This window comes from Sitophilus oryzae, unplaced genomic scaffold, assembly GCF_002938485.1.
Source record: "Sitophilus oryzae breed Bouriz unplaced genomic scaffold, Soryzae_2.0 scaffold_763_pilon_pilon, whole genome shotgun sequence".
Taxonomy (NCBI): Eukaryota; Metazoa; Arthropoda; class Insecta; order Coleoptera; family Curculionidae; genus Sitophilus; species Sitophilus oryzae.
This window is the reverse complement of record NW_022147377.1, coordinates 1-10,664: the sequence shown is the minus strand read 5'-3', so window position 1 is coordinate 10,664 and position 10,664 is coordinate 1. Positions and strand designations below refer to the sequence as shown.

The 10,664-nt window shown below is 33.5% G+C and overlaps 2 protein-coding genes across 2 annotated transcripts; one reads left to right on the top strand and one right to left on the bottom strand.

Moving 5' to 3' along the window:
• Positions 1 to 3,107: 3,107 nt before the first annotated feature.
• On the bottom strand, positions 3,108 to 9,581 carry LOC115888475 (ankyrin repeat domain-containing protein 29-like; the record flags this gene model as incomplete). Its single annotated transcript, XM_030908220.1, has 4 exons — positions 9,136 to 9,581; positions 4,302 to 4,412; positions 4,142 to 4,240; positions 3,108 to 3,206 (listed from the first exon to the last, which is right to left on the bottom strand). Coding segments are annotated over exons 1-4 (321 nt in total), but the record flags the coding sequence as incomplete, so codon positions are not given.
• Positions 9,582 to 9,643: 62 nt separating this feature from the next.
• Positions 9,644 to 10,408, top strand: LOC115888476 (40S ribosomal protein S21). The gene is made up of 4 exons (XM_030908221.1): positions 9,644 to 9,737; positions 9,795 to 9,854; positions 10,004 to 10,195; positions 10,314 to 10,408. The coding sequence occupies exons 2-4, from the start codon at positions 9,805 to 9,807 to the stop codon at positions 10,321 to 10,323; spliced, it is 252 nt and encodes an 83-aa protein (XP_030764081.1). The 5' UTR covers positions 9,644 to 9,737; positions 9,795 to 9,804; the 3' UTR covers positions 10,324 to 10,408.
• Positions 10,409 to 10,664: the final 256 nt, after the last annotated feature.

The window sequence follows — 10,664 nt, the reverse complement described above, 5'->3', positions numbered from 1 at the left end:
ATCAGATAGGTAACTCTTTTTACTTTCGTGAAATAGAAAAGGAAAATAATAAAACAAGTGACAGTTCTTCCTCTTCTTGCAAAAATCAACACGAAATGTCATAATTGACAAAAGTAAAATGTCATCAGCTTTTGACATTTCTAAATATTAGACCAATGCCGTCTCTAATAGAACAGCCACGGAGCAATATACAAATAATGAATAGGTGGTACATAAGATAATGGGTAAAATGTAAAGTATATTTTAAAATTTGGGGTTTGAAAATCGATCTAATTTAACAAAAAACATTCAATATCTACTAATAGTGATGTATTATTATTTGCATTCACAAAATTTATTGATATATTATAATGTTTACTGCAATTAATAAACTAATATAAACTTGTCAAAAGATGACCAAATATTTTTTTAAATTATTATTCTTAACACAAAAACTATCTACATTGACTATGGAGTACGATTTCAGCCATTCATTATTAACTGTATATTATGTATATTTCATGTAAACTATATAATTTTTAAAATACAAACCAAAAATATGAGGAATAATTATGTTTTCCATGTATTCTACAACATATTTATTAATCCGTAGTATCTAACTAGCGTGACATCATAAATCTCGCTCCGAGGCTGTTCTATTAGAGACGGCACTGCGTCAGCATAGCCGGAAGTTGCTAACTTAATAAAATTAACATTAGAAAAGCCCGCGGAAACTGTCAAATTCAAAGTTATTCGTTTTACAGACTATAGCAAAAATAGAAAATGAAACAGTAAAAACAGACGTAATATATTTTTTGTAGTGTATGCATTGTTTATTTTAACAAAAATCTAAAATATGATTTTAGAGAAGACCATAGAACACAAAACACCGGTTCCCGTAGATCATCAAAGTTAAACGACGTCAAACGATTCGAGTGGATGGACTGGTGAACGTCTGGAAACTCTGTCGTGCTGTTGTTCCATGGCAAAAGTGTAAAATCTATTGACACAGTGCTCATTCACGCGGGTTCGAGCATTTTAGACACTTATTGCCAAGTCGGTAGGCCATTGACAATGACATGGCCGAGTACAGCGGTTCGAACTCGGTGTAAACAAAGTAGGCCCTGTCCAGATTAGTCTTTGCAGCAAAAAAGGAGACGTTAAACACTATTTTTTACTGAGAAAAAAATCGTATTTATTATCAGTCCCTCGTAAAAGTTCTTTTATGATGGGGAAGTAAGAAAAAAAGAAGTATCATAAGTTTTTGCAGGCAAACTATAGCTAAACACGAAGCAAAAAGCATTTCCTGTACATTCTTTTGATTGTTAAGCATTCGCGTGTACCAAAGGACTTTCACACGCTCATTTTCAGACTGATGAGCGCTTTATTTAATCACAATTTTCATTATTTATGGTTATTCTCATCCATAAAATACCTGTTTATGATGGATTTAAATATAATGCAGTTTTAAAAGGATTGTTATATAAAAAGAAATGAGTTTTAAATCTAATTAATCAACGTTAGAAGTAAACTGCTATGGATATTGCTTCATGAATTTTAATTTATTTTTTTTTTAAATTGTTTATGGAATAAATAACATTTTTTCCATAACAACTGTTAAAATTGCCTTATATCTATCAAAAATACTAGATAAAATAGTACTTTAACCGCAAGGGTCGATTAAATGATACTTTAACAGCGAGGATAGGTTAAAAACTTTATTTTTTCTCCAATGTTTTTTAATTGCTTCCATTTTTAAAAAAATTTGTATTTCTCTTCATAAGTTATTCGGGATTTAAATGGAAGTAGTTTGGATATGGCGTTTGTCGCCTCAGCCTGAATATCTGTTGGTAATTTACTTATTTCGTTTTGAGCCATTTCGGGTTCCAATTCAATCAGCAATCGACACGAAAGAAAATTAAAAAATATTGACTCAAAACTGACAACTAAAGAGACAGCTTTATTTATTTGTCAAATTACATAGAAACCAACGCCAACCCAGCATAATATTTTTTTCTACTCGAAATAAATTCCTTGAAATAATAATTTCTGAATATTTTTTAAAACGCAACTGGCTATGGAAAAAATATTGTTTTATACACGACGATAAAATTGTATTATCGTCTCCCGAAATTAATTCTTTTTGGTCGACGATAAAATGCCATTTTACATTTGACCGTCTCACATAAAAATGCATTTCTAATATTTGTTTTTGTTTTCATGTTACTGAAACGATATACAGGATGATCCCTTTATGGCAACAATACTTTGTTCAATATACTCCTCTTTGAAGACTGATTGTATGTAGATAATCATGTTGACTTGACCATTTTTAGTTAAATCAACATCATGTTATGAGGTCGGTCTTCCCCTAGGAGATGCAAGACCTTGTCGTTGGTGGGGAAGCTCCTGGTCAGGTGCTGGGGGAATCCCTCTAGCACTTGGCTTGGTCTAAGAAGCATCTCACTCATCGTCTTGTCCCTGACTGTAGAGTCGTGGCCAGGGAATTGCACCAAGACATATAACGATAGCGGGCGGGGCTACGGACAGCCCAACCTTGGGGCACCCCATTGTATTTTACCCTACTTCTACATGCGGGGCTCTGTAGAAGTGGACCGACTGTCCCTAGCGACTCATAGGAACACTATGAGATCTGGTAATAATAGTAATAAAAACATCACCGGGTGAAGCTCTGGGGAAACCCCCTAGCGACACTGGGAACAGTAACAATGAAAGTTTCAAGGGGCCAAACCCAAAGAGAACTACAGGAGAGGTGGCTGACACTTGCGTGAGACCATCCTCCGCAAGTGGCATACAAGCTACTACCTCCTCCAAGGGTCGGGATTTTCCTACCTACCTCTAAACCCAACAGGCGACACAAGCTACCGTTTCGTCTACCCGGCCTGGGTCGTAGCTCCTCGACTGTGAGGGACACGGGTCTCCGTAGGAAGTCCTAGGACTGTATAATGAGTTATAACTCAAGAAAGGGGGACACAATAGATCTCTAAGGTCGCAGAGATTAACCCCCCTCCCACTTATTCTAATTCTAATTCTATGAGGTCGGTGGCTGTTAAATGTCGCGTACAGTATGACTCTGTTACGAGGGGCATTTAGAAAATATTACTTACTTGACTAGTGGTGTGTACTTGAGCTCCATTTTCCAGTAAGAATTGAACTATGTCCAGATATCCTCCTTGGGCAGCGAAAAATAAGGGTGTTGTTCCCGTCTAAATAATAAGAAAAGAAAAACATATATGAATTTTTGTATAATATACAGGGTGCGTCTCAAAAGTGGCTCACCCTTATAACTTTTTTATTTTTTCAGATAAAAAAACGAGATTTGGTACGTTAGTATATGACATAAATCAGGATCGGTTGACGTATTCAATTGTTTTCTGTCACTTCCTGTTTCACCGGAACAGAAAGTATTTTTTACTTTATTCGATAGAAAATAGAGATATGATTAAAAATACAATTTAGGCATCTTTTAACCGGTCAGGACAAGACACGAAAAACATTAAACGATCAAATCTATTTTTCCAAGGCTCCTTGATCAAAAATTAGTATTTTTAACAAGCTTAAAATACGATTTTTTAAGCGAAAATGTCAAAAGTTGACATACGATATGTCATTCTATTCAGAGTCTCATTTTCTATCGAATAAAGTAAAAATATGCCGAGGGTACCATGTAAAAATCAAAAGTTGTAGTAACTTCCGGTGAAACAGGAAGTGACCAAAAACAGTTGAATACGTCAATCAATCCTAATTTATGTCATATACCAACATACCAAATCTCGTTTTTTTAAGTGACAAAATAAAAAAGTTATAGGGGTGAGACACTTTTGAGACGCACCCGGTATACTCTGTGATCAAATAAAAATAATGTAACACAGTCAAAAATTATAGAGCTTATAGTCAACCATAAAGAAAATATTAAAAAAATGCCCAAATTAGTGACATAATAATTAACATAAACATATTCAAATAAATTTGAATTAATTAAAGAATCATTATCTTATTAAAAAAATTGAAAAATTGACAAAAGTTTTAAGGCCTTTGTTCTCATCTTTCAGTTTCACTGAATCAATCACTGCTTCAGTGAGTCTTAGAGAAAATTATTTTCGTTTCAAAATTTCTATTTAATTCTAATAATTATACCTACAATTCTTTTGATGTTTGGATCAGCACCTTGATCTAACAGTTCCCTAATACAATCAAAATGCCCATTAGCAGCTGCTAGTATCAAAGGAGTGGTACCATCCTAATTATACAAGAAAAAAATAAAGAAAAATTGAATTGGTAAATATTTTGGTCTTTTTTACTTTGTCTCTGGAATCTACATGGACCTTTCCACTATCCAAGATCCTGGTAAGTAGAGGTAGGTTTCCGTTAAGAGCTGCTAGATGGAGCTGAGCATCTGATAGAGATTCTTTCTGAAAAGGAAATTATAAATAACTATATAGCGTGTACCAGCGACTTCGTTCGCGTTCAATTAATCATTTATAATGGTGATGACAAAGCAAAGCAAGAATTTCCATTAACATACAAACTGGATAAAACTTTTCTTACATTTATGTCAGCATGAGAAAAAACAATATGGCGATATTATTATATAACTTGGTAATATTTGAGGGGTAGTTTCATGTCGTTGGAATTTGACTTTCGAAAATCCGTTTACCAGAAATAAGCTTTTTACGTCAAGCAGTTTAAGCAGAATCGTGGTTAAGAAATTACTTTTTGAACACCCTGTATGATTTTTAAAAATTTTCAAAATATGTAAAAAACCAAATAAATTATGCTTGTCCAAGCGTTTTCCCGAAAGACTAACCATTTCTTAAATAACAAATATTGTAATATTTGAGGGGCGTTTTCGCCCTCTTGGAATTTGATATTCGAAAAACTCCTCCTTATCGAACCTCTACACCCCACAGTCAATCCGTTTGCCAAAAATCAGCTTTAAACGTCAAGCAGTTTAAAAGCAGAATCGTGATTACTCAATGGTCATATTTTATGAAACACCCTGTATAAATTTATAAAAAATCTTAAAATATGTGTAAAAATTAAATATACGTATTTAAGAGTTTTTCCGAAAAACTCACCGGTTTTTAAATAAAAAATATTTTAATATTTGAGGGATAGTTTCACCCCCTTAGAATTCGAATTTAGAAAAATCCCTTCTTATCGAACCTTTACACCCTAAAGTCAATCTGTTTTCCAAAAATCAGCTTTTTACGTCTAGGATCGTAATTAATCAATGACCAGATTTTTAGAAACACCCTGTATACATTTTTAAAAAATCTTAAAATATGTAAGAAAACAAAATAAAATATACGTGTTTAAGCGTTTTTTCGGAAACTTGACCGTTTTTGAAATAAAAAATATTGTAATATTTGAGGGATGGTTTCACCTTCTTGGGACTGGAATTTCGAAAAATCCCTTCTTATCGAACCTCTTCACCCTAGAACCAACCTGTATGCCAAAATTGAGCTTCTTACGTTGAGTGGTTTGAGCAGGATCGTGACTAATCAGTATGTTAGTCACTTTTAGCAGGATTTTATATATTAGTATATAGATTAATATGTTTTATTATATTTATGAAATGTATATTCTAAAGTTAATAATAGGAGATCAGTAATGTTTGCGTTATACTGGGTGTCCCATTAGTGCGAGGAAGTCCAATATTGTCGTAGATACGAAAAAAAGTGTCAAATAAATACACAGATAATATAGGTAATATGTTATCATCAATAACAAAAAAAAATCATTTTAAAATAAATTTATAAATAATTAGGAGTAGTAAAAAAATAAATCACTCTGTATATAAAGGCAATTTTGGGTCACAATCTGCTGATGGAAAATAAGATTTGTACAAAATTAAATATGAAAGCAAGTTAATTATTTATTAGTTACTAATAACGCTGCTTTTTCTCTATACTGGTGGTCGTAAAAATGAAGACATCCGGTATATAAAAGTCGTATTTTCTCTTTCTGTGTTTATTTTAGACACGATTTTAGACATTCTTTTTAACGGTCAAGTGGTTTCGTTATGCTCTAATTGCTTGCTTAAAGTCGAAAGATCTTTCAAAGATACGTTTTTATCTCATTTTGTTGTGTTTATTTTTTCTAGTAATTGTCGTTTTTAACTGCTGAAAACGAGGTTTTCAGAATAACGGCACTCTTTTCAGGTTTTTGCCGTTGTTATTTCGGGAAACCGTAATTTTGTTTGATTATTTTTAAAATTGCAGAACAAAAAGTTTTAAAAAGAATAATACTTATGCTTAACTTAGTGTTTGTAATGCTGAAGCTCAACATTTTAATGTATTTTTAACTTTTTCTTTGTGTATACAGGGTGACAATTTGAAAGAGCATTTGAATCTGCTTCGGTTTGTTTTAAAAAATACAGGGTGTTGCATTTGAAATAACGAAGTTTTTATATAAAATAAATCCTTAAAATAGATCATTTCAGCAATCAGCAATTTTTGATACCCCTGTATAAAATTAATGAAGCAAAAAGTTTATTTCTCTACCTTTAAATTCAGCACAAGAATTAATTCTTAAAAGTAATGTACAGGGTGTTAATAATCTATTCTACAGTAGCGTGCAAATTTAAATATCTTTAAATATCTCAAAAACCAAAGACTTTAAACATATTTAACCCTTATAATAAATGCCTTTTTTTTGGGCCGAGGAATCCAAAAATGAAACAAAACACCGGGTGTTCCATAAGAAAAAATATAACTTTGGTATGGATCTTAGTTCTGAAACACCCTGTATATTTCAAAATAATTTTAAATTGTGCACATTGCCTCCCCACATATACCCATTTAGAATTTAGAATTTAGAATGAGTGGGAGGGGGGTTAATCACTTCGACCTTACAGATCCATTGTGTCCCCCTTTCTTGAATCATAACTCATCATACAGGCCCAGGGCTTTGACAAAAGCCAGTATCTGGGACGGTTTTATAGAGGGTAGTTCTCCATCTCCAATATCAGTCGTACCAAAATTCATGGCACGAATGGTTGTCGTCTCGGCGCACTCAGTGATGAGGTGTACTGGTGTTTCCCCATCTTCCCCACAGAATCTGCATTCGCTGTTTGGATACGCACCATTAGCTTCAATCCATTGAGGTATTCATTGAGTAGCCAGTGTCCTGTTAAAAACCCCGTGACAATCCGAAGATTGTTCTTACTCAGACCCAGGAAGATCTGTGATTTTTCTTGATCATAAGCCCTCAGAAACTTCTTCGAGTGTCTTAGACCATTGCAAGATTTCCATTCCAGGTAGCGGATGGAATCTTCCAAGTCCTTGAGTTCCGCCTTGAGTTGGTTACCACTTGGAAAGCAGAACGGTTCTGGTCCAGTTAGTGGAGTGTTCGCTCCTTTCCTAGCTAGATTATTTGCTTTTTCATTGCCTTCTATCCCTTGGTGAGCAGGCACCCAGTGTAGGAGGACTTTGTTTTCTTTGCCTAATTTATTCAGCTTCTCTATGCATTCTTTGAGCAATTTCGAATTGATTGAGACTGAGTTGATCGCTTTTAACGCTGCTTGACTATCAGATAAGATGGCTATTTCTTGTTTCCGATAGTTCCTATCTAAGATAAGTTGTACGCATCTTTTGATAGCGTAGATTTCTGCCTGTAGGATACTAGGGTAAGTGCCCATTGGTTCGGAATATTTAGTTCTCGACCCAAATACTCCGATCCCTGTTCCCGTATTGGTTTTGGAAGCATCAGTATATCAAGTTATGGTATGGTCGGTATGGTCTTTTAACTGCTGGGCAAGCGTTTCGCTCTTCCAATCCTTCTTATTGCTCAATACTACATTGACATGTTTGTCAAAGTTGTACGTTCTTGGCATATCGTCCACTGGGAGTTGCAGGAGTAGTATTTCCTTTTTGAGGGTGTTCCAAGCCCCTGATCTGACAATTCTCCCAGTACTAATTCCGTTAGTGACCATTCTAATCATTGTCGCATTGGCATATCTACCAATGACAATGTGCAGTGGTGTTAGATCTAGAATGACTTCCATTGCTGCTGTTGGACAGGTTCTCATGGCTCCTATGATGCAAACGCATGCTAGTCTCTGGACTTTGCACAGGTTTAGCCTTGCCGTCCGTTGCTCTAGATTTGTGTACCAGGCAACTGCTCCATAAGTAATCATGGGTCTCACTATCATGGTATACATCCAACATATACCCATAAAATATTTTGTTTATAGATCTTTCAGTTTTGGTATAATCAACCGAGGCGAATGAGGTGCACCACCCTGTATATTAATAAAAATCTATAAAATATTTTTTTTAAAAATCTATTTTTCAGAATCTTTTTATTAGACTATCCGAAGTATATCCAAATTTCGAAAAAAATATTGTCATAGTTTAGCCATTATCATTTCCAGCATATTCAACCATTTCTAATTATACTGTAGTTTATGATTTTAGCTGGAACTATTTTTTTTCAATTGAAATAATACAAAAATGAAAAGATATATCCATTCTGTATATTTTCCTTACATAAAATAATTCATTGCAAAATACAGGGTGTCAATAATATTCTGCGGACATAGAACTGCCACGTATTTTTGGGATTTACCTCTAGGTATACAAAAGTGCTTCGTTTGTCCGCTAAGGGGCATCAAACTTTAAAAAAATAAACACATTTATAAACACACTGTATATTATTCGATTTTAAATTAATTTCAATGCTACATTCACTGAACCCGAGGCATTTAAAAATAGAAAATTCTCGTTGAACTTAAACATACACTATTATTTTTAATTGAAAATTCAATTAATTGAATAACAAAATGAAAAAATAGGTAGGTATTATCGTTAATAGAATTAAGCATCAATTACCAACTTTTTCTATTATATTAAAGATCGTTCTCAAAAATTAACAACACTTTGACGAAAAATATCTTTGAGTAAATAAATAATAATGTTGTTTAAACAAGTTTATTATTGTTATTTAGCATCTCCTAATAATATACTGTAGCATCGTAATAAATGTTGTTATATTTTTCACGTGATTTTAAAATTATATTGAAAAAATAAATATATTTCAAAGTCTATTATTATTTTTTCTAAAAAACTAATTTACATAATATTCCATGACTGCATTTCACTCATAATATAATACAAAAAAAGGTCCTCTTACCTTTAAAGACATTTTGCCTGACCTACATTCAAAATCCGCGCATCCTCTATATAATTTATTTTATAATTCACCACCCCCACAACACTTTACCTCATTTTTCATAAAAAAATCGTGGGTATCGCGATCAAAATGTTCAATTTCGTGACGTGTAGCGCGTATCATACAGGTAACAAATAGAGGTGAACTAATAGCGAAAATGTTACGAACTGCGAGATGCGGCATTCGCTTGAAAGTGGTTCGATATCGAGGTCTCATTTGTTATTTTACGCTCTCCCAGAAAACCTTTTAAATAAATTGTTGCGCGATTCCTGCGCAACTACGCTTTTCCGCCTTTCACCCACGCAAATCCACGCTTTTCATCTACTCCAACACTTTCCCAATGCCGAAATATTATCAAAATAAACAGGCGTTTCATTTTTTACATCAAAAAGCTTCCTCACCATGTTTGCTTTTTTGAATTATAAATTTTTCGAGCGGCAAGTCAAAAGTTATGCAACTAAACATACACTCCGGTATCGATTTACCTGTCAAAAGTCAAAAATCTTTCTTTTTTGACGTTTGTAAAATTCATCAACATCCTCGTGTTTTTAAAGCTTAAAAACGTAAGTTTTCTGTTGTTTAATCAATGAAAATCAAGCTAATTTTAATTATTTTTTCAGATCTTTCAATATGGAAAACGACGCTGGTGAATTCGTTGACTTGTACTGTCCCAGAAAATGGTACGTAATTCTAACCTTACACACACGTGTTTTATTTCATTTTTAACGCAAAACGAGTATATTTTACACAAGATTTTGTTCCTAAAGTCGTTATTAAAAGACTAGACACGCTACTAGTTGAATAAGTGCTGTAAACAAATCATTTTTAGCTCTGCATCAAACAGAATTATCCACGCTAAAGACCATGCTTCCATCCAAATCAGCATTGCTGAAGTTGACCCAGCTACAGGCAGGATGACTGATACAACCAAAAGTTACGCTCTATGTGGGGCTATTCGTCGTATGGGAGAGTCCGATGACTGTATTGTCAGGTTAACGAAGAAGGATGGAATTATTGCTAAGTACGTTTTTTTGTATCTATTTATCTTTGTTTTATGTAATGTATATGTTTAGTGTATTTAGTTGTAGATTATAGTGAAGGAATGTAATTGTTTTTAACGTTATTTTATTTTGTTTCAGGAATTTCTAACATGGGTCTTTTAATCTGCAAGAATACCATATTTTTAATGTATTATTATCAGATTAATAAACCTTAATAAGTTGTTTTTTAAGTATTTTACGTGTTTTATTTTCCTTTTTTCTTTATTTTGATCTAATTAACAAATTAAAAAGGATTTAAAATAAATTAAATTAAAGCTCGTCTGGTGCTGCCACCTGAGTGACAGTCGCGCGAACTAGAAATTTCAAACAGCAGGCACGGATAATTTTCCATACAGGAAAACAAAAGTTTAAACAAAAACATGGCGGAAAGTAGTGATAGTGCGGATAAGAACGGCGAAAGTACTCCGAAATTAACGAAATCCGGAAACA